This window comes from Pinus tabuliformis, chromosome 6 (genome assembly GCF_031772625.1).
Source record: "Pinus tabuliformis cultivar Carrire ecotype Pingquan chromosome 6, CPIR1, whole genome shotgun sequence".
NCBI classification, from domain to species: Eukaryota; Viridiplantae; Streptophyta; class Pinopsida; order Pinales; family Pinaceae; genus Pinus; species Pinus tabuliformis.
The window spans coordinates 1,934,490,170-1,934,514,883 of record NC_142292.1 but is presented as its reverse complement, the minus strand read 5'-3'; the positions used below and the strand labels follow the sequence as shown (position 1 = coordinate 1,934,514,883).

Genomic DNA, 24,714 nt, shown 5'->3' with positions numbered 1-24,714 from the left:
CCTGTAAATGTGTTTGCAAGTAAAATATTCAAGATAAGAAATCAATATTAGAGTCTCATCTAGAATGTGACTCAATGAGTAAGTAGAGCATCTAGTGGTTCTATTCAACTAGTCACAAACAATTTTGGAATCCCCAAATAATTGTAAGTCTCTACAATTTTTCTCCAAAGCAAATTGAATAAGGTATTTTGCTGTTGATAACTCTGTGAAATTATTTGTGCCTCTTCTGAATCCCAAGAGCATGTTGTATGAATGATGAGGAGAGATATGTAAAATGCCCCCCCTACCCCCACAGCCATTCTCTTGTGCGGCCCCGTCGAAATACGCCCAAGGCATGCTGTGGTCAATATGTTCAGGAATGATACTTCTGGGCCTCGGGGGAGGAGGGTCGTCTGGGATAAGAGAAAAATCGGCCAACACCTTGGCCACAATGATAGGCCAGCGAGGAGGTGAGTTCAGGAATATAAGGTTATTGCGGGCGATCCAGATGGCCCAACAAATCAGTAAGGGAAGATTACGCAGCTTGGGGGAGGAGACGGAGGTATACCAGATATTCCAGGCCTCAATGATAGATACAGCAGTCCAGTTGCAAGGGGGGGAGACAGCAGAAATAACCAATACCCACAGCCTACGGGCTTCTGCGCAATCGAGGAACAGGTGATTAACAGATTCATTTTCGCATTTGCAAAGGTAGCACCAGTGTGGTCCATAATGTGCGCGCTTGAGGAGATTATCACCAGTAGGGATCTTATTTTTCAGGATACACCACATGAGCAGCCTAGTCCTAGGGGTGCCTTCAGCTTCTAGAGATGTTTCCACCATGCTTCTATGGTCTGTGGTTTCCTCGCATCAGACAACACCAAATATCCATCTTTAGGGGAAAATCTGCCTGATTTTGAGAGGGCCCAAATGATCTCGTCTTCTCCATCAGTTATGTGGATATGAGCTTCAGAAAGTGCCTGAGTATAGTCCTCCCAGAGTTGGTTCCATTGAGGAGGTATGTTTAATTGAAGAGCAGTTTTCCAGGCCTGATGTAGAAATGTGGAGTTTTCTCCATCAGCTATATGAGCTATGTGTGTAACATTATGTTCCTGTAGATGCTGTAGGAGATCTAATGGCAGTCTGTGAGTGTTTCCGCACCCGATCCATGGGTCAATTCCAACTCGCACCCTGTGTCCCGAGTGGATTCTCCAAGTGAGTCCTGCCCTGATAGGATCCAATGCCTTGATTACTGCCTTCCAAATAGTCGAAATCCTAGTAGTGCTTCTAATAGGTCTCCTGATCCAATCCAAGATCTGCAATGGGGTGATGTATTTTGATTTTGTCACTCTCAACCAAAGGCTATCAGCTGTGATCAGATGCCACCCGAGCTTTGCAGCCAGCATGGAGGAGAAATCATCAAGTTTTTTTAACCCCCATCCCCCCCACTTTTTAGGTAGATTGAGGGCGTCCCATTTGACCCATGCAAATATCTTGCCCGGCTGGCTTCCCTTCCATAAAAATCTGCAGCAAAGGGCTTGTATCCTGGTAAGAATACCTCTAGGAATCCAAGCCAGGGACATCTAGTAAATAGGTGTGGCTTCCAATACACTCTTAATGAGAGTGAGACGGCCAGCACGAGAAAGATATTTGAGGTACCAGATGTTGAGTCTTTTCTCCATCTTAGCTATAAGCCAGGTCCAGTCTGCTATCTTGTAGCCCAAGGGCTTTAACTTATACCCCAGATATTTCAAGCCTTCTACAAGACCCAACTGTGTGAACCAGAAGCGATGAAGTGCAAATTGTATTTCATGCTGAGTGCATGCTGCTACTGTCAGCGTTGATTTATTATCATTTATCAGCATACCAGTAGCCGTCAGAAATAAGGAAAATGTGGCTCTGATATTGGTCAGATCACCAATGCTTCCATTGAGAAATATCAGGACATCATCCACAAAAAGTAGATGTGTGAGCATGCAATCATCTGTTATCTTGATACCTTGTAGCCTGCCTCTTCTGTGTTCATCCTTTATAGTCCTACTGAGCCCCTCCATGACAAGGAGGAAAAGTAATGGTGAAAGTGGACAACCCTGCCTTAATCCTCTTTCCGAGAGAAAAAAAGGGGATGCACTTCCATTGACCAGGATGCTGAATGGAATGTTAGTGATACAACTCATGATCCATTTGATGTAAATGAAGGGAAACCCCAGATGGGTTAAAAGCATTCTAATGTATAACCAATTTACTCTGTCAAAAGCCTTAGATAAATCTACTTTCAGGATCATACCTTTGCATTTCCTGGTGTGTAGAGTGTGTAACACTTCCTGAGCAGTGCCAACAGCCTCATGAATTTGTCTGTCTTGGAGGAAGGCAAATTGTTCTGGAGAGATGTGATTGGAAAGAATGGGCCGCATCCGATTGGCAATGATTTTAGCAATAATCTTGTATATGCAGTTGCATAGAGAGATAGGGTGATACTCATCAAAGGAGGTCGGATTATTAGATTTAGGAATAAGTGCGATGAAGGTAGAGGTGATGGATGCCGCAATATGTCCACTGATTCTGGAGTCCTCAATAACATGCAGCAGATCTGCACCAATGATGTCAAAAAAGGCTAGGTAGAACTCAATAGTCCAACCTGTTAGTGTCAGTCTTTGAAGCCTTCCACTAGCAATCAAACATGCTCTTACAAAGTGGTCTTAGGGTGTCAAAGTCAAATTTTTTCATTTCAATGAGTCTTCAAGTAAAATTTGGTCACTAGGTATTAGGTCTAGGATTTTCTTTCACTCCTTCCAAAGTTTTCCAAGTGTCGGTCCATGTCACCATTCGAATGAGTGTACCATCATTAAAAGAGCTGTCATCATTATTTCATGTTCCAATGGGTCATTTTACACCTTGTTTGTGCTTTAGTTGTGCTCAGGTAAGGCTCATTTCTCTCTCCTAGGGTTTTTGTTTCTGAGCAAGAAAAAATGAATTTGGAAAAAGTGAGAGAGGTTTTTGTCCACAATAGGCCACGAAAGAAAAAACTCCTTCACTTTTTACTCAAAAATACAAGTTGCCTTAGGAGAGTTAATGCACCTCTAGAGTGACCTTGGGAAAATCAATAATTCTCCTAGCTTGGTTGGCCAAATGACTTGCTTGATGAGTCAAATGCTAACTAGATGCAAAGAGCTTTCCAATGAGCTATCATGATCTTCGGAGTTGAGGAAGACCTTCAAACGTTGGCTGCAACAACACTCTGCATTTGGGTAGCCTCATTCTGCATATTTTGACCAGTCTTAGGAGATTTGACTTTTGATAGGGCAAATGAACTCCAAATTGGAAAATTCAAGATGTTCTGGAAACTATACTTGATATTCTTTCCAACGAGCTATCACATACCCAATTTGGACACTGGAAGGCCTCCAAAAGTGGTTTTCACAATGGCGCTATGCACCAAAGTTTGGCGCTACGTAGCTGGGTTTTTCCTGCAGTGTAATTTTGAATTGGCGCTACGCACCAAACCAGCGCTACGTACCTAGGTGAGTGTGCTATGCACCTAGAAGTTAGGCTTTATATCATTCAAATTGCATCAATTCAATGCAAAACTTCTCCATTTCATTTTTGCAAGTAAGTAACAACATCATTCTTATTAAAAAGAGATTGTTGCATCAATCTTGGGTGATTTTGTCTCTAAAAAAATCAAACCCTAATTTTCACTAATCGTCCCATATATTTTAAAAAATCACTCATTACTGCTATCCTATATCATTTATTTGTGGTTCCCTAAACCCATCCCCTTATAGATTATTCCCAAAACATCATTTCCTCATATATTCTCCCCAATTCCCAAACCCTACACTATTCCCAAAACCATACACTATTCACTAACCCTACTCACTCCCTAAATCCTATTCCCACTCCTGTTCACCGTCACCTATATTCCTATTAAAATATCTTCATACTCATCTTATATCCATTCACCCTATCTCTTCATTCACCACAAGAGAAACAACTGTAAAATAATGGAGAGGGACATTGAGTATGAATTGGAAGATGAAACCCTTAGTGACAGTTCCAGGGAGAGAGACACAGAGGGCATAAAGCCTCATAAGGGAGGAAAACATATCAGAGAGGAGCCCACCAGTTTGAGGGAGCTGCAAGCCTATCCATTTTCCATTTCTTGTTTTAGACATAAGTCATGTTTCAGTTTCTGTGAAATGGTGGAAAGGGTTAAATCTCATCATGAATTAGCAAGGTTGTTTGTGACACATTCAGACAACAATGAGGTAAACCTTGCTGGAGTTACATTCACTTTTTCACCAGCTATCATTTCAGAGGCTATAGGCAAATGCTATCTCCACAAGGAGTGGAAGGGGCTTTGCCTTCTTCTTCAGCTGAACAGGTACAGGTTGGGCAGCAAAACAAGGGTAAAGGTAAAGACAAGAAAAATATGCATGAGAAGGATCCTAGTGATGGGCAAGAGAGAGATTTTGTCCTTGTTGATCATGAGGAGGCACAAGGAGTGGATGTCATTGACTTGGATGCTCAAAATCCAAGGACTGTCAAAGACATGATCATTAAGGAACAAGAGGCTGAGATACGAGACTTGTCAGTCAATTTAGAGAGGGCTAAATGGGTCATCAATTATCTAGAGCAAGAAAACAAACAATTGACCGACAAGCAAGTCCTCATGGAGTTGCAAATGATCAAGGAGAACTGGCAAAAGGCAAAGAAGGTAAAGGTCAAGATGACCTATATTGAACAAGAGATTGAGAATGACCGAGAAACTTGGCTTGAAAGGGTCAACATACCCCTTGAAAAGCTACTTGAGAAGACCCATAGAGACAAGAAGATGCTTCGCCACATGGCCTATCACTATATGACCCAGAACAAAATATGTAATATAAGGATGAGGAAGCTTAAGACAAGGTTGAGGAAGGCCTTGAGGAGCAAAGAGGAGCATGAAAAGCTAAAAATCTTGGATGAGGCCTCACTAGCCCATCAAAGCAATTAATGAGAATGCCTTGTGCCAAATCTGGGTAAGTTTTTGTCATTTTGAAATTTTCCAACACAGAAAATTGCATTAGTTGCGTAGCGCCACCGGCTCTACACTTTTTACTAGAGGAATTTTTGGAGAAATGGTTTGAATATTTGGATTCAGCATGATGAGATCATCAAACCTAGAAAATCTTAGCAATTTTGGAGCAAAACTTGGTCACCAAAAGGTAAAAAAACCATCAAAAAATGACCTCTCTGCCTCTTTTTGGACACACAGAAGTAGCCTTGGGAGATTCCACTTTTGAGGGGGAAAATGACATTCAAATGAAAGAATTCAAGACGTTCCAGAAACTAGACAGGAAGAGATTTCCATTGAGCTATACTGGGCTTAATTTGGCTAAAAGCAAGGCCTCCAAAATCAGCTGATAATTGGCGCTACGCACCTAGCAGGTGGCACTACGCATAAAACTAGTTTGCTCAAAAATCCAAATGTTGCCTAGTTTTTCTACAAGTTGACTTTTTATCTCATCTTGGATGAATTTATGATTGTAAATGATGCTATGCTATGTAAATGTAATTTTAAAATTTCCCTAGATGGTAGATTCATCATTTTGAAGTGGTTTGGGGGTGAATGAATCAGTTTCCATGGTTTTAGAGGCAAGCTGTTCCACTGCCTATATTCCTGTTCCTAGTTTAGATATGGTTGAAACATTCCATTATCTCTCGGATTCGACCCCTGATTGCTAGCATAGGTGGTTTTCATGTCTATATTATGTATTTTCTTCCTCATTAGTAAGGGTTGGACTCTTGCGGATGCTTTGAGCTACATTGTACATCTCTACAGCAGTTTGGCAAGGAAATAAACCAAGATTTGCAGCTATTTTTGTGGGATTCTTGTGGTAATGTGTTTTTGCATTATTTCTCCTTCTGTCATTAGTTTTTCTCATGTGTTATATGTGCCAAAATTCTTTCATTCTTCTTAACTAAATGAAATCAAGATAGATAGGTAGAATACATTGGTAACAATGCTCTGCCTTGGGAATACATTTAGTTTTTGATGTTTTTAACTGTTTGAAGAGGACTCATGATCTTTGCATGCCCTCCTCAGCTCCTCACAAGTCTTAGACCTACAATCTCACTCAATTCCAAGTGCCAAAACACCTACCTACCTTGCCCCACAGAACACCTGCAATTTTGATTTGATTTCCTAGACACAAAGCTGCCTGCTCCATTTGATCCAACAACAAACTCATCAAAATCAACCAAAAAACCCTAGAGCTACTATACTTAGCCTAAAATTCATATTTAATTTAGTGATCTCAACTGATATTGACAAGGAGAGAGCCCTCTCCCTACTTGGTAGGGCTAGCTACCAGGTTAAACTTGGTTTGTCGTTATCCTAGGATTGCCTCCCTTCAGCCTGAGGCCAATCTAGGCTCTAACATCGTGGCGACCATACTAGGGAACATAGTTTTATGTTCCTCAACAAAATGTATCAAGTTTAGATATGATTGTTGATGGTGGACAACGATTAGACACCGGAAGGTTGAAATCATTTACCTGGCCACTCCAGTGTCGAAGAATCCCAAGGTTCATAATTTTTATGGAAACTCTACTCTTTAAGAACTAGTAGCCTGAAGAATTTCGAGGGTGAATTCATCATTATCAAAATGGATTCGTTGGATCGAAGGTATGCTCCCATGAGCCGAGATCACATTCCAGGTTTCCCAAATAAAATTCCTAAGGTAGATTGGCAAAGGAATTTGCCTATGTTTAAAGATGATGACATGAATGATGCTTCTTTACATCTAGTTAGATTTTACATGCATATTCGCAAGTTGAAGGTTGATTTTCCTGAAGACTGCTTGATGAAGATATTCATGGCCTCTCTGGAAGGTGAAGCCCGATCTTGGTATGAAAGTTTGCCGCCTGCTAGTATTTACTGTTGAATGACTTTCATACCATGTTCCTTGAAAGCTATAAATAATCTTATCCATCCTTAATATTAGTTCAGAACTGTTGTAGACATTCTTATAGTTTTATTGAAAATATTGAGAAAGTTTATGAAGATGATGACTTCATGGATGATGAGATCATGGAAGTCTTGTATGAAAATCCATTTCAGCAGCATAAAGAGAGCTTAGAGGATACTTTTCAAGATGCTCAGGAAAATTTGCAGCAGGTTCAAGATCTTAGTAAAATTGAAAATGATGGAGGACAAGGTCTTATTTCAGATTTGATCATAGCAGAAGACAGTATGCAGGAAAATCAAGATCCAATTTCAGATTGTGATAAAGTCAAGTTGGATATTCCAAATCTATATTCAGATCGTGATAAAGAAGAAGATTCAAATCGTGATGATAAAGAAATCATTGGAACCAGTCACTTTGTTACAAAAGATCATAATCAACATATAGTAGCTTCTTCTTTGCTTGAAGATGAAGGAATTTTTCATCTTGATACTCAACAGGAATCATATAAAATGAATCAACAGTATGAGGAAAATTTGTATACTCCTTCGCTTGAAATTAATGAAGATATTCAACAACCTTGTGAATCTTTAGGAGGGAAAGAAGACAATCACTGTTTTAGCAAAGGAAAACAAAAAGTACTCTCTCCTCTATCTGAAGATGAGATAGATCAACTCCTGAAAGGTCATGTTATAGCCCAAGCTAATGCAGGTTTACAATGTTCACATAGTGAAGAAGGTGTTAGTGAAGCTTCTTCCACTTTTGAAAATGATAACAGTCTTTAAATTAGATTACCAGATATTATTTTCTTTCATGAGGATGATAGCGTTGTCATGTTTGATCATCTTGAAGAATGTTTTTTGTTTAAGAAAGGCTTAGACTATGAAATTGAGCCCGAGAGAGATAGTATGCCAGAATTTGAGTCAGAATTTCTCATGGTCAAGGAATTTACAACCAACACTCAGATAGCAGAAGCTTATATTGCTCTATTCCTTCCTATCAATCAACAACCAACTGTTCTTTTAGATCAGAATGAAGGGAGTACTTGTATTTTTGCTGTTGGATCTCAAGACAAGCTAGTGCTTCAGGATTTTCAAGATCCCTTCGACATTCTTTTGCAAGCATTAGCAAAGATGAATGTTGCTTGGTTTGTTAGCATAAGCCTTGGTTTTAGTTATTATTGTGAGTTTCCTACATGTACATCGTTCTACCTGCTCGAGAAAAGTGAGATTAGGATTTCAGTAAGTAGCCATCTATTGGATTGGTTACATTGGAAGGCCCACTTCACATGATTGTATATATTTCATCAGTAGGAAGGTGGTTGTCATCATGATTTGAAGCCCTCAAATCTCGATGGTCTGCGACCATTAAAAAGCTTTGTAAGTACTTGTTTTAGTTTAGTAAGTCTTGAGTCATTTTTTCAGTCATTTTCAAGACAACTTCAAAGTCACTTTGTGTTGTGAAGTCGTTAGTTTGAGTGTTTTTTTTTAACTCCATGCCCAAGGGATAAGGCTACTTGGTCTATAGTGTTTTTGGCACCTCCAAGGAGCTAAAATTCCTAATGGAGGCAATGTTAGTGTCAGTATTTGAAGCCTTCCACCACTGATCAAACATGCTATTACAAAGAGGTCTTAGGGTGTGAAAGTCAAATTTTGTCATTTCAGTGAGTCTTCAAGTAAAATTTGGTCACTAGGTATTAGGTCTAGGATTTGTTTTCACTCCTTCCAAAGTTTTCTAGGTGTCGGTCCATGTCACCATTCGAATGAGTGTACCATCATTAAAATAGTTGTCATCATTATTTCATGTTCCAATGGGTCATTTTGCACCTTGTTTGTGCTTTAGTTGTGCTCAGGTAAGGCTTATTTCTCTCTCCTAGGGTTTTTGTTTCTGAGCAAGAAAAAATGAATTTGGAAAAAGTGAGAGAGGTTTTTGTCCACAATAAGCCATGGAAGAAAAACATCCTTCACTTTTTACACAAGTGTCATGGTTTTAGAGAAATGTCAAAAGTACAAGTTGCCTCAGGAGAGTTAATGCACCTCTAGAGGGACATTGGGAAAATCAAGATTTATCCTAGTATGGTTGGCCAAATGACATTCTTGATGAGTCAAATGATAACTAGACACAAATATATTTCCAATGAGCTATCATGAGCTCAATTTGGAGTTGAGGAAGACCTTCAAAAGTTGACTACAACAACACTTTGCATTTGGGCAGCCTCATTCTGCACATTTTGACCAGTCTTGGTAGATTTGACTTTTGATGGGGAAAATGAACTCAAAATTGGAAAATTCAAGATGTTCTGGAAAGTAGACTCGATAAGATTTCCAACGAGCTATCATACACCCAATTTGGACATCGAGAAGGCCTCCAAAAGTGGTCTACAAAACAACGCTATGTACCAAAGTTCGGTGTTGCACATAGAAGTGGCACTATGCATCTGGGTTTTTACTACAGTGTAATTTTGAATTGGCGCTACACACCAAACCGGAACTACGCACCAAACCGGCACTAAACACCTAGGTGAATGCGTTATGCACCTGGAAGTTAGGCTTTAGATCATTGCAAATTGCATCAATTCAACTCAAAACTTCTCCATTTCCTTTTTGCAAGTAAGTAACAACATCATTCTTGTTGAAAAGAGATTGTTGCATCAGTCTTGGGTGGTCTTGTCTCTCAAAAAATCAAACCATAATTTCCACTAATGGTCCCATATGTTTTAAAAAATCACTCATTACTGCTGTCCTATATCATTTATTTGTGGTTCTCTAAACCCCATCCCCTTATATATTATTCCCAAAACATCATTTCCTCATACATTCTCCCCAATTACCAAACCCTACACTATTCCCAAAACCCTACACTATTCACTAACCCTACTCACTACCTAAATCCCATTCCCACTCCTGTTCACCCTCACCTATCTTCCTATTAAAATCTCTTCATACTCATCTTATATCCATTCACCCTATCTCTTCATTCGCCAGACTTCATTCACCACAAGAGAAACAACTGTAAAACAATGGAGAGGGATATTGAGTATGAATTGGAAGATGAAACCCATAGTGACAGTTCCAGGGAGAGACACAGAGGGAATAAAGCCTCATAATGGAGGAAAACATATCAGAGAGGAGCCCACCAGTTTGAGGGAGTTGCAAGCCTGCCCATTTGCCATTTCTTGTTTTAGACATCAGTCATGTTTCAGTTTCTGTGAAATGGTGGAAAGGGTTAAATCTCATTATGAATTAGTAAGGTTGTTTTTGACACATTTGGACAACAATGAGGTAAACATTGCTATAGTTACATTCACTTTGTCACCAGTTTTCATTTCAGAGGCTACAAGCAAATGCTATCTCCACAAGGAGTGGAAGGGGCTTTGTCTTCTTCTTCAGCTAAATAGGTACAGGTTGGGTAGCAACACAAGGGTAAACGTAAATGCAATAAAAACATGCATGAGAAGGATCCTAGTGATGGGAAAGAGAGAGATTTTGTCCTTGTTGATCATGAGGAGGCACAAGGAGTGGATGTCATTAACTTGACTGCTCAAAATCTAAGGACTGTCAAAGACATGATCATTAAGGAACAAGAGGCTGAGATATGAGACTTTTTAGTCAATTTAGAGAGGGTTAAATGGGTCATCAATTATATAGAGCAATAAAACAAACAATTGACCGACAAGCAAGTCCTCATGGAGTTGCAAATGATCAAGGAGAACCGACAAAAGGCAAAGAAGGCAAAGGTCAAGATGACCTCTATTGAACAAGAGATTGAGAATGACCAAGAAACTTGGCTTGAAAGGGTCAACATACACCTTGAAAAGTTGCTTGAGAAGGCCCATAGAGACAAGAAAATGCTTCGCCATATGGCCTATCAATATATGACTCGGAATAAAATATGCAATATAAGGATGAGGAAGCTTAAGACAAGGTTGAGGAAGGCCTTGAGGAGAAAAAAGGAGCATGAAAAGCTAAAAAATCTTGGCTGAGGCCTCACTAGCCCATCAAAGCAATTAACGAGAATGCCTTGTGCCAAATCTGGGCAAGTTTTGGTGAGTTTTTGTCATTTTGAAAATTTGAAATTTTCCAACACATAAAATTGCATTAGGTGGCTCTATGTTTTTGAATGGAGGAATTTTTGGAGAAATGGTTTGCATATTTGGATTCAGAGTGATGAGAGCATCAAACCCAGAAAATATCAGCAATTTTGGAGCAAAACTTGGTCACCAAAAAGTCAAACAACTATCAAAAAATGACCTCTCTGCCTCTTTTTGGACACACACAAGCAGCTTTGGGAGATTCCTCTCTTGAGGGGGAAAATTACCTCCAAATGAAAAGATTCAATACGTTCCAGAAACTAGACAGGAAGACCTTTCCAATGAGCTATCATGGGCTCAATTTGGCTAAGGGGAAGTCCTCCAAAACCAGCTGAGAAATGGCGCTATGCATAGAACTAGTTTGCTCAAAAATCCAAATTTTGCCTAGTTTTTCTACAAGTTGAATTTTTCTCTCATTTCGGATGAATTTATGATTGTAAATAATGCTATGCTATGTAAAGGTAATCTTAAAATGACCTTAGAGGGTAGATTCATCATTTTGAAGTGGTTTGGTGGTGAATGAATCAGTTTCCATGGTTTTAGAGGCAAGCTGTTTCACTGCCTATATTCTTGTTTCTAGTTTAAATATGGTTGAAACAGTCCCTTATCTCTTGGATTCGACCCCTTATGGCTAGCATAGGTGGTTTTCATTTTTTTATTATGTATTTTCTTCTTCATTAGTAAAGGTTGGACTCTTGTGGATGCTTTGAGCTACATTGTACATCTCTATAGCAGTTTGGCAAGGAAATAAACCAGGATTTGCAGCTATTTTTGTGGGATTATTGTGGTAATGTGTTTTTTCATTGTTTCTCCTTTTGTCATTAGTTTTTCTCATGTGTTATAAATGCCAAAATATATTTCATTCTTCTTAACTAAATGAAATCAATATAGATAGGTAGAATACATTGGTAACAATGCTCTGCCTTGGGAATACATTTAGTTTTTGATGTTTTCAGTTGTTTGAAGAGGACTCATGATCTTCACATGCCCTCCTTAGCTCCTCACCAGTCTTAGACCTACCATTTCACTCAATTCCAAGTGAAAAAATACCTACCTACCTCACCTCACAGAACACCTGCAATTCTGATTTGATTTCCTGGACCCAAAGCTGCCCGCTCCATTTGATCCAACAACAAACTCATCAAAATCAACCAAGAAACCTAGAGCTACTATACCTAGCCTAAAAAAAATAAATTTAATGTAGTCATCTAACTGATATTGACAAGGAGAGAGCCCTCTCTCGACATGCTTGGCTTGTGTTTATCCTAGGATTGCCTCCCTTAAGCCTGAGGTCAATCTAGGCTCGAACACAACCATCAGGTCCAGGGCTTTTGTCTTTTTTAAACCATTTTAATGTGGCCTCTAGCTCTTCCAGAGTAACCTCTTTTATCAGTTCTCTTCCCTCTTCTTGCTCCACAAACCGTGGGAATTGTTGAGAAACTCTAATGATGTCAGCCAAATTTGCTTCCCGAGGGGCACTGTATGCTCTTTTGAAATGAGAGGTAGCTAGAGAGGCTAGTTGTGGAAAAGTGTTTGCAACTTGTCCCTCTTCATTCTGTAGCTGCCAAATAGTATTTATCGCCTTCCTACCATTGGCGAACTTATGATAGAATTTGGTATTAGCATCCCCATCCTGCATCCAAATCGCCCTACTTCTCAGCCTCCAGACTTCTTCACGGTCTTTAAGGATTTTCCCTCTAGCAGTGTATAGGGATGTAATCCTCTCCTTATGTTCAGATGTACTGTACAATCCACCCTATACATTTTCAAATTCAGACAACTCGGATTCAATTTGTCTCAGAGAGAGATCATCCTGAGTCCTCTTGTTGTGTGCCCATTGCTTGGACATTTTCTTCAACATTGTAAGGTTGTGTATAAAGCCATTAGTGAAATTTCCCCCTGCCCCAGGTGGATTTTCTTTCCAGTAATCTATAACCATGTTGACATAAGAGGCTTCCCTGAGCCAGGCTGAGCAGAATTTATATGGTCCCTTGGGCTTTGCTCTGCCTCCTTCGATTTCCATGTAGATAGGGAGGTGGTCAGAGATCCCCCCTGATCCGACCCATTGTCTGATGCAGAACCCCAAATCAAGTACATTCTCTTTAACTAAGAATCGGTCCAGTCTGCGCGCTAGACCATTCTCCCCAGTCTGATTATTTCTCCAGGTGGCTTGAATCTTGGCTGAAGGGATGTCAATCAGATGATGATAATCCAGAATGGCAGAGAAGTAGTCCGAGAGAGAATCTCTCTGTGCTCGATGGCCCCAGGACTCTGAGTGGCCAATGGAGAAATTTAGATCCCCTCCAAGTATCAGATGATCAACAGAAAATAAATCCGAACCCAGGAGATATTCCCAAAAATCGGGTCTGTTTTGACACGACCCATATATGTTGTAAATTCTAAATATCATGCCCAGGTCCGCAGAATGAATATCGGCTCCAATATGTCTGGCCCCTCCCCAACAATTGAGCAATTTGATAGAACGGGAGTTGTATCCCAAGGCTATACCCCCAGATCTCCCATGTGCATCCAGACCAGTAAATTTCCACCCAGGTAACATATGCTCAAGGGACAGTGTAATGTCTGCAGCAGGGCTGAGTGTCTCTGTTGGAAATACTGAGAGGGGGGGTGAATCAGTATTTCTTTTTCCCACTATTGTTTTACCAGTTAAAACATATATATATTCAGAACACAATATGAAAAACAAGAATAAATGCTTTTATTAATATAACTGTGCAGTAAAATAAATACAATATATAGATGGTCACAATCGGTTGCCAAGCTCCAACTTGGACTTTGGTGAGGCTCCAACCTCTAGAGCACCAACTCTATTTTCCCAAGACACCAATCTTGGACTTAAGAGAACCAACTCCAAAGGACTTCAATTCTTCCTGCTTTTGAGGCGCTAACCCCAAGGACTCCAATCCAATCTCACTTCTGAGGCACCAGCCTCAAGGACTCCCATCCTTCTCACTTTTAAGGCTCCAACCCCAAGGAATCCAATCCTTCTGCTCTCAGAACTCTTCTCTGTTGAGTTCTGTCTATTTACAACTTCACTGTAGTCTCCAAACTACAATATCAATGACAACCATGTCTTCTTATGGATGAGTCTTCACAGCTCTGCACACTGCCCACGCATAGTCTCCAATAGCCTTTTCTGCTGCTGTTGCCTCTATAACCTCCGCTGCTTCTGCAGCCTCTACAACCTCTGTTGCTTTTACTACCTCACACTCTGGTTCTTCACCCCCACAACAGCTCCAACAATGTTCAACAGCCGCAACAGTGTTCACTAGCAAATTCAAACAATGCTCTACCACCTCTGCTGCTTCTGCTACCTCATATTCTGGTTTGTTTGCAACAACCATCACTAACATGCAGTCCTCTGTTTACTGTTTTATGCATACCTGTCTTTGTCCATTCGTTTCCTCTTTCTTGCTGGCTCTTCGGCTTCCTTCTCGCCTGCTTCAGCTTCCTCACTTGTTGGCTTGTTTGTCGCTTTAGCTTCCTCTGTACATTCGTTTTCATAGGACACGTTGAATCAATGAGAAAGGATCGAGTCATCCGTAGAGAACACAAGTTCAAAAACTTGTAACAACGCTGCTTTGCCAATGATTGTGGGCATACACAGGGATGGCATTTTTTAACGGACATCCACGTCCTTATCACAATCATAGTCACCATGATTTGGTCTCCCGCACTATCGGGACTGTTCCTCACAGTATTTTCGCCTCCACACTTAAGAATCAAAGCCACCCTTTTATCACCGCTTTTATGTCTATCGAAAGCTTTCCTTAGGCTATGTGCCTTCTATAAACCTTGGACTTACTTAGAATCAGAGCCACCTTTTTATCGGCGCTTTATAATCAACCATCGGAAGCCACCAACCGAGCCTTTAATCAACCATCACTGAGCGCTTTAATCAACCCGCCACACTTATAGACATATATGGAATTACCATAAAACCCCTCATGGCCATATGTAACCATATAATATCAATACACAGAACTAGCATAAAAACCGCTTGACTCAATGTACGCGGATCTCAAGGATTATATGGCTGCTTTCATAAATTCGGCGGGTCCGGATTTCGCAACCATAACAAAACTCTTAAGGCCTGACCTCCGATGAGGTGCGGACCCGATATGGCTTTAGACTCCCTTTAATATTGTTTCGGGTCCGATGAACATCGGCGTTCGCTGTAAACAATAGAACAGCCTCTTCCGATGCGACGGACCCGACACCCTTTTATGATCTAGCCTATTCAAATTTTGGCTCCGTCAATTCGGCGAGTTCACCTCGGCGACTTTGTAATACAAAGGGTCTGCGGACCCGACACTCCTTTAAGCTCCCTTCTAAAGAGATTTCGGGTCCGGCCTATCGGCAGTTCCCTATCAGCAGATTTGCAATGTAATGGGTCTGCGGACCCGATACTCCTTTAAGCTCCCTTCTAAAGAGATTTCATAAATTCGGCGGGTCCGGATTTCACAACCATAACAAAACTCTTAAGGTCTGACCTCCGATGAGGTGTGGACCCGATATGGCTTTAGACTCCCTTTAATATTGTTTTGGGTCCGATGAACATCGGCGTTCGCTGTAAACAATAGAACAGTCTCTTCCGATGCGACGGACCCGACACCCTTTTATGATCCAGGCTATTCAAATTTCGGCTCCGTCAATTCGGCGAGTTCACCTCGGCGACTTTGTAATACAAAGGGTCTGCGGACCTGACACTCCTTTAAGCTCCCTTCTAAAGAGATTTCGGGTCCGGCCTATCGGTAGTTCCCTATCGGCAGATTTGCAATGTAATGGGTCTGCGGACCCGATACTCCTTTAAGCTCCCTTCTAAAGAGATTTCGGGTCCGGCCTATCAGCAGTTCCCTATCGGTAGATTTGCAATGTAATGGGTCTGTGGACCTGATGCTCCTTTAGCCTCTGTTTTATAATATTTCGGCTCCAGATAGTCGGAGCTTACACTTAACTATCCCAAAGGCCTTTCCGGACCCGATATTACTTTATGCTCCCCTTTATAATGGTTTGGCTCCGGTCTGTCGGAGCATACACTTCCGTGATTGCGAAAGGTTCCACTCCTCCGATGCGATATTGATTTCGAACCTGAAATCCTTATCCACTGCACTTCATAATACTTCGGCTTCGAGATTTCGGAGCATACACTTCGGCGGTTCCAAGGCCTCTCCTCCGATGCGATATTTGGTTTCCGGACCCGATATGGGTCTGGACCAAAATTAATATTCTTTCAACTCCGCCACTGTCCCACCTAAGGGGAAATATTTTGAATTCTTTGTGTAAACAGAGATATTCGATATAGCACTTGTAAAATGACTCCCAAGGCTTCAATCACATGACTCCGATAGCCCTATTTGTTTGTAATATATATATGGCTCCTCTTGCTCCTGTAGCTCCTCCGATGGCTCTGTGTGCACCTCCTCTTTGGCATATACCGATGGCTCTATATATATTTCTCCTCTTGGCTCGGCAGTGTCTTTCAAAGACCACCTCCTTGCATATATGTCTGTTTCCGCATATATATATGATATATATATATATATATATATATATATATATATATATATATATATATATATATATATATATATATATATATATATATATGGCTCGGCTATCCTGATGGCCTTTGCTCCTATCTCTTCATGAATCTTCTCTGCATCCCCTTGGCTTCATGTCATCCTCTAGTATCCAGAATATTTCCATATTGACATCAATGACAACCTAGTTCAACAGTCTCTTGTAAAAAGATGAGGTCAAGCGAGTCGGTATTGACTAACCATCGGAGTGCTAGTTTTTTATCAGGCCTAGCAAGCCCTCGACAATTGAAGGAGAAAAACTTCATGGCGGGGGTTCAGAGGGGGTTTCTCTAGCTCTAAGGACCCCAGGAATTGTGGACTGTTTACCCGATGTGATTTATTGCATGAGATTGTGCAATAGTGAGAGAGGAGGGTCGACCTCGATGGAGTTTATGTGGGGGGGGGGGGGAAGGGATGATGTCGAGGCCGACATGGTCCAAAGCCTGTCTCTTGGCTTTTGAGTGGGTCAGATACCTAGGTGCTGGAGGGGCAAGTAGGGAGGATGTAGGTGGAGGAGAGGGGGGAATCGACAGAGAGGGAGGTGTGGGTGAAATGATAGGATGTGAGGGAGCAAAGTCGCAAATAATCTGAGCAGAGGTAGTAGAGGAAGTAGCCGAACCCATACCCAAAGAAAGACCAGATGATAAGATATCATGAATATTTGTGCAGCAAAGAGAGGAAAAAGTGAGAGGGATGCTCTTACCCAAGGTATTGGAGTCTCCAGAGGCCGTCATGGCATGCTCAGGTGGCGGGGGAGGAGGTCGGTGGGGAGGCCTGCCACGCTTCTTCAGGGTAGACTATATAGGAGCCGAAGCCAATTCCTTTGGGACTGACTATGCATCAGTCTTCCTTATTGGGGATGCTGCATTTTGAGGCTATTCCTTAGAATTTTGAGGCAGTTACTCTTGTACAAGTTCCTCCAGTGTTAATGGCTCCTGTCTCAGAGTCTTTCTGAATGTCCCACCATTAAGGGGGCAATCTTTGAAAAGATGCCCCACCTTGTGGCATCTCCTGCATCTGAATGAGACACCCTCATAGTCCAAAATCTGTCGCCTTGATGCATTCCTCCATTAGATGTTTATATGTTCCAGAAGGCCATCAATGAGATCCAAGTGAACTAGAATCCTGGCATAGGCCATATGCCCCATAGTTTGAAAGGAGGCATCAAAGGTGAGGTAGGTTCCAATTGCATTCCATATTCGCTTGAAGACATCCTCCATCCAAAAATGATAGGGAAGCCCCAGGAGATGAACCCAAATAGGTCTAACATCTACTCTTTTAAGCTTAGGGTCGAACATCGGTGTCCACCTCCTAAGTAGAATAGGACCTTGGTCGATGTGCCATACTCTAGAAAGTACCCAGTTGGTGTGAGACAAACAACTGAACCGTAGTGCAAACGAACCTTTAAGAAAGGTTTGAACCCTAGGGGGTCCTTTAGATGATGGCCCCAAACCTCCACTGTCCATTTCTGAAGCTACTCCACACTAAAATGCCAGCTGCGGACTTGGCCAACAAGAACTTTCTCCGCAGAGTCCATTGAATCCAATAATTGTGTGTCCTCTGAGAGTTTGAGGAATACCTTGTAGTTCCAGAGCTTTAGACACCATTTTCTCTTAGAACCACCACTGAATCTGGTGGTCGAAACTTCAGGTACCTCGAATGGATGTGCAGTCGCCAAAGAAGGTGATACCCTAGCTGTAGATGACAGAATGGAGGTGAAAAAGCCCAGAATGGAGCCAATACCTGTGAAATTACCTAGTGGAGGAGTCACCAAGGACAAAGGGGTAGATGAGACAGGCACCTGTGAAGCAGAAGCCAAATGGTGGATTGCCGAGGGTTTGAAAATTCTAGACGGAGAGGAATTCAAACCAGGAACCACCCTCAGGGTTTGCTCACTTGGGAAATTCGGAGGCTCAGCAAATGCCAGGGAATTCGGTGAGAGCGGCTGAGAGATGTAATTAGGGATCGCTGGGCATCTTTAGGTAGCGAGATAGATGGAATGTGAGAGCTTGAAATGAAGAGAAGGGCTTCTACTTCATCAAAGAGTTCATTGTAAAAGGTGAAAAAAACCCTTCAGTGTGGTCCTGGGATGCGTCCAAATGGGCACATCTTCCAAAGGTTCCGCAAAATAGCCTAAGAGTTCTTCTATAATTATTGAAACCACCGGCTGATAGTGGCCTGCAGGTTCGATGCAAACCAGGAAAATGGGGGGTGTCAGTGGGAAGGACCAAACCGCCCAAGAAAAACGCCTAACCGTAGGTATTTCCTGTTAACAGTTGAGGTAAGAAGGTAAATGGGAAGCAGCAGGGGAATAGCGGTTACGGGGGTGGTCGGTAAATGCGTACTGCAAACCCTGAAACTTGCAGATGATAACAACGAAATAACCTTAACCCCATCGCTCCTCTCCTTTTGCTTGAAGATTTTATACAGGAGCAATCAGATAGATATGGTATTTTTTTTTTTTGACTTTAACGGTTATTTGTTTTGAAAGGCGGCAAACCAGCTGCCGTGTACTTGTTACACAGAATTCAGATATTACACACTATTTCTTGTCACACAGTTTTTCTTATTACACAGAAAGGTTTTCGCTCTTTGAAATAGCTGGTCCTTGGAGATGCTTTGCAGGTGCGGAAATGACTGAACCGCCCATTGAAGGATTTGTATCTCTGAATCCATGATTGGAGGTACTTTGAAACTGCAGACTTTGATTGGACCGCCTTTTGATGTCGGAGATATAACCAGAATGCCGGAATAGAATTTACTCTGTTCATTGTGCTGCTCTGTTCAAACGTTTAGGACCTATGCCTGCTCCTCTTCCTTCCACTAATCCATGGCCATATGACATACCAACCGCCTTCTGGTTGATCTAAATATAAGCATAAATGTTTCTGCGCATCTGTTTGGGGATGCGATTTAGAGCTAATACTTCAGCAAAGCCCACTGTGCCTAGAACCTGGACTTGATGTCTACTTGTCTTCAGATATTCACACTCTGGCATATGCAACTATTGAGGACTCTCGTGCAACTGAGCATCCAGAGCATCAATCTTTTCTGTATTGATTTCCTGCCAATGGATCCTAGTGCGAATGAAGGCATACTGATTCAGAAACAGTTGATCAGGGAATGGAGGATGCTTGGGAATAGCCTGATGCTGATCCCATTGATATTAGTACTGATTTAGTTCCCTAGTGCAGCAGAGTGAACCGGTTTTCTGAGCATGAAGGCCTTAAGAAGATTAAGGGATGATACAGAGAGATTCTTCGTTATTGACTGAAAGAGTTCTTTGGCTACAGGCAGAGCCAAGATTGGCTTCCAGATCTGCTTGTGAATTCAGATGCCTCAGAATATGATAGAAGGATATTTTCTGAAACTTGGCCAGAATGGATCTAATTTTCCTGAGAATGTGGACTAAATGGATCTGCGACGGATTCGACAGTGAGTTCAGCGCTTGAATGATAAGCCTGGAGTCTCCGAAGACCGTTAGAGAATGAATGTTCCGATTAAGAGCCAGAGAAAGCCCCTGCCACAAAGCCAGAGCCTCAGCTCTGTTATTTGATTCGATTCCCAGACCCCAATGAAACCTGAGCAGAGTAGAGCCATCGGGATTCAGAAGAACTCCACCCCCACCCGCGGCCCCAGGGTTGCCTTTAGAGGCCCCGTCGAAGAAGAGACAGTGGTCATCCAGAGCAGAATGCCACTTTTTAAACTCTTGTTCTTCCAGGTGAATTTCCCACATAGCATGACATGAGGCCGGAGAAATAGCATTGGTTTGATTATTTGAAACAATATCTTTTAGCCAAAGTTCCTCCTCACTGTCCAGAATCGCTTCATTCCTTAAAGCCGGATTAGCATCCAAGGTCTCTCCCAATAGGGCTTTAATTTTGGAGATAACGTTGTTTGAAGTGCAAGTTTCACCCCTAAACAATTTGTTGTTCCTTTCCAACCATAACTTCCAATAGGTGAATTTAGGGATCCACATCCAAGCAGTCTTAAGCAGGTTTTTTTTATTGAGGCAGGACGAAGATAGCTTGCCCCACTCGTGAATCAGATTTGGCATATTTCTTGGCAGCTCCACCTTGTCAGCCCTTGATCTCAGGACCCCCTTCCAAACTGCTTTGGCAAAAGGGCACAACAGTAACAGGTGATCAGCTGTTTCTTCCTCTAACATACAAAAAAGGCATCTGGTTGGCCCTTCCATTCCACGTTTTCTCAGGTTATCTCATGTGAGGATACTGTTGTGGGCTAACGTCCAACAGAAGAAGTCTACTTTTGGGAGCGAAGGGAAGGCCCAAATAAACTTCCATTGTGTTGGATCAGGAGGGACATTAGGAACAACAAGCAAAATTTTGTAACCTTCAGCTACCGAGAAAGAACCAGAATGGGAGCCCCATCCTCTTTTGTCCTTGGCTGTTGCTGAGATGGGAGATTTTCCTTGAATATTGTCTAACAGTACCGAAGCTTCAGTTTGCAATCGATGTGGAACCTCTCCCAGATTCCAGCTATCCCACCGTCTACCAGAGTCCTCCGTCTAGGTGGATATGTCCCAAAGGGTTTCCATATTGTTGGACTGAAGCCAACTTTTAATATTTTCCAGGCCTTCTATATGGTTTAATGAATGATCTCCTAGAATTTGGTCTTCCCAAATTCTGATTTTTTTCCCATTTCCTGGGATCCAGTATAGATTGGGACTGAAATGCTCCAGAGAAGCTATACATAGCTTGAAAATTGGGGACCCTTTGGTGGTTTTTGGCAGATGATCCAAACATCTCAACCGCTGACCTTGAAAATATTTCTTCCACAGGACTTTCTTGCTCCAGCTTATTTTCACAGCCACTATATTCCAAAGGATTTTAGAGCCTAGAGCTAGATTTTGAGCAGCCAAATCTCTCATTTGAAGACCTCCTTCCAGGATTGGCCTCTTAATGGTATCCCAATTAACTAAATGAAGTCTTCTTTCATTATTTCCCCCCCCTTCCCATAGGAATCTCCTCAGCATACCATCCATTTTACTGAGAAAGGTTTTGGGAGCAAGAAGAATGGAGTGCTGAAACAGAGGCATGCTTATTAGAACATATTTTATAAGAATTATTTTCCGAGCAGTGTTCAACCAGGAAGCTCCCCAGGCTTGAATTCTGTGCTTAAGTTTGTCTAAGAGGGGCATCCAGTGGGCGACTTTAGGAGTGGACTTGAATATTGGTATCCCAAGATATTTAAAGGACTCCTAGGTTTGACAGACTTTCATCTCCAGGAGCCTGGCAATGTCAGCCAGATCTTTGACCGAGCAGTTCAAACCATAGATTGTGCTTTTTGAATAGTTTATCTTGTTGCCAGAGGCCTCCTTATAAGTGTCCAATTCCTTCTTAAAAGATCTGGCCGAATTAATGCTCGCTCCTTCAAGGAGCAAAGTATCATCGGCAAATTGGGCATGGTTTATGTCTTTAACATTGTGCACCATTCTGAGGCTTGGCAGAGTTTGGACTTGTTGACAAAATTCTAGCTGGAAACTAAGCACTGAGGCTTGGATAGCATAGAGTAGAGGGCATAGCGGGAAACCTTGTCTTAATCCCCTAGATGCATTAAAAAATTCAGTAGAACGGCCATTTACCAGTGGTGCAATCCAAGGAGAGGCAATGCAGGCTTTCACCCAATTTATGAAGGTTATTGAGAATCCAATTTCTGTCATAACAGTGAATAGAAAGTCATGCCTCACCCTGTCAAAGGCATTTGCCAAATCGAGTTTTATTACCATTCCTTTTTCTTTTCTTTGGCCACTTGAATGAACCGCCTCTTGAACCAGCACAATATTATCCAGTATCTTTCTCCCTTTGATGAAGCCTCCTTGATTCTTCGGTATGATGTCTGGCAGAATATTCTTGAGTCGAATGGATATTATTTTGGTAATCAGTTTGTAGCTAGTATTACATAGCGAAATGGGACGGAATCTACTAAAATCTGAAGCTCCTTTCTCTTTTGGTAGCAATGCAAGGAAGGCTGAATTGGTATTGCCTCCTATCTTTGAGCAAGATTGGGACTTCCTAACCATTCTCAGAAGGTCTTTATTGATAGTTGACCAGCAAGACTGAAGGAACCTAGCAGTGAACACATCAGGCCCTGGCACCTTATCCGGTTCCATGCTATCCAAGGCTTTCTTGAGCTCATCCATGCAGATCGGTGCAGTCAGCATAGTATTGACAGAGTCTTGAACACAGGAGGGGATTAGATTATACGGATAGGCATGAGGATCTATAGGAGGGTCAACAGGCGCTGAATAGAGCTCTTTGAAAAAGGTGAAGGCTTCTCTCTTGATGCCTTCAAAATATTTAACTACTGCATCTTGGGAGCGGATTTCTGATATATTTTTGAATTGCTTGCGAGCTTCGGCTTGCTTGTGGAAAAAACTAGTGTTTTTGTCGCCGGCCTGTAACCATAACTTTCTAGATTTTTTTCTCCAATACTCCTCTTCGTCCCTACTAGCTTTATGGAGGGATTTTTTCAACTCAACTTCTTTTTGGAGCAGACTTTCGGTGACAGCAGAATCCTCCATTGATGATTGGAGGGCAGCAAGGTTTTCTAAAGACTCTTTTCTCTTGGCAACTGGAGTTTTCAGAGTTTTAGCCCACTCCTTGAGCCTTCTCTTAAGAGCCCGCAACTTTTCTTCCCACACAAAGAAAGGTGATCCCTGGATTTTCCGGTTCCAAACTTCAGAAACCACCTCATGGAAACCCTCTTGCTGAATCCACAAAGGGCTAAATCTAAATGGAATGGGGCCAAGAAAACCATCCATGGAAATCTCAAGACTGATGGGTTTATGATCGGAGGTGTAGTTAGGAAGAATTTCGGATGAGGCCATTAGACCACTGGTAAGGAAGGAGGCTTGGACGAGGAATCTGTCCAAACGAGCAGCTATATGGTTGGGACCTAATATTTTGTTAGACCAAGTGTATTTCCCAGTTGAAGGTTTGATATCCTCCAGATCCCAACCAATCATTATATCTTCTACCCATTCTCTAGCTGGGTCCCTTACAGGAGAACCACCTTTTTTCTCTTCAGCGGCTAGAGTAACGTTCAGATCCCCTGCAATAATGATGTTTTCTGGATTGTGCAATAATAGAAAAAACTGAAGCGAGTCCCAGCAAATTTTTTTCTCCGTTGGAGAGATCGGAGCATAAAGGTTGAACATACTTACTTGTTGACCAGAGTCTTTGTGGAGGAGCTGAGTGAAGATCCAGTGTTGGCAACTTTCTTCTTGAATCAAGTCATATTTGGCGCTGTCCCAGAAGGAGGCAATCCCACCAGAGGCGCCTCTAGCACTGACAGCTCTACCAGGGCCTTTGCGCCAGAATGTTTTGCTAGAGTGGAGAAGGAGAGTGTCCTCCAGCTTTGTCTCCTGGATGAGAAGGATTTCAGGCGAATGCAACCTCACAATGTCTTTCAAGGCATCTTCTTTCAACTTGCTACCTAATCCTCTGCAATTCCAGGAGACGTATTTCATTATTTACTAGGTTGGGAAGGAGTGGCTCCTTTTGGAGCCCTGTTGTGCTTGCGCCCGGATCTGGTGTTCATCATTCCTTTGAGAGTTTTCTGGGAGCCTTGAAGAACATCCAGATAAGTTTTCTCCTCTCTTTGTTTCTTCTTGGATTTCCATCCCCTGGTCGATTTGATAGGAGTTATTTGTGAGCTGTCTGATTTGGAGTCTCTTTCTTCTGATTCTTCCCCTGAGTCAGATGCAGGACTAATGTGCTCGTCGTTGCCTGCGTTTCCCCCTTGATCTGCCTCTGTTAGGGGTACATTTGTTTCTTCTTCGATTTCTTTCCCTTTCTTCGATTGATCTTCAGTTTCTTCATGGTTCTCTGAGTCATCCACCTTTTACCCTGAGGAGGGGCCTTCATTTGGAACTGGTTTGGTCTTGTCTTTTGAATGGAGATTTCCCCTTGGTCCTGATTTCTTCTGCTCGTTTGGCTTTGAGACTACCTTACCCTTTTTTATTTCTTTCCATCCTTCTTCTTCCACTTTGTCCCCTGATGGTGCTTTAGGGCAGTTTCGTTGAAAGTGACCGTGCTCATGGCAGATTCTACATTTAAAAGGCAGTTGC

General features: G+C 42.0%; 3 protein-coding genes across 3 annotated transcripts; all 3 read right to left on the bottom strand.

Moving 5' to 3' along the window:
• Positions 1-108: 108 nt before the first annotated feature.
• On the bottom strand, positions 109-822 carry LOC149266925 (uncharacterized). Its single transcript, XM_089409603.1, has one exon. It carries the CDS (start codon positions 820-822, stop codon positions 109-111), a length of 714 nt encoding a protein of 237 aa, XP_089265729.1.
• A 740-nt stretch (positions 823-1,562) lies between these two features.
• LOC149266924 (uncharacterized) lies at positions 1,563-2,033 on the bottom strand. Its single transcript, XM_089409601.1, has one exon. The coding sequence runs from the start codon at positions 2,031-2,033 to the stop codon at positions 1,563-1,565; it is 471 nt and encodes a 156-aa protein (XP_089265727.1).
• Positions 2,034-19,857: 17,824 nt separating this feature from the next.
• On the bottom strand, positions 19,858-20,820 carry LOC149266923 (uncharacterized). Its single transcript, XM_089409599.1, has one exon. The coding sequence runs from the start codon at positions 20,818-20,820 to the stop codon at positions 19,858-19,860; it is 963 nt and encodes a 320-aa protein (XP_089265725.1).
• Between the last annotated feature and the right edge of the window lie 3,894 nt (positions 20,821-24,714).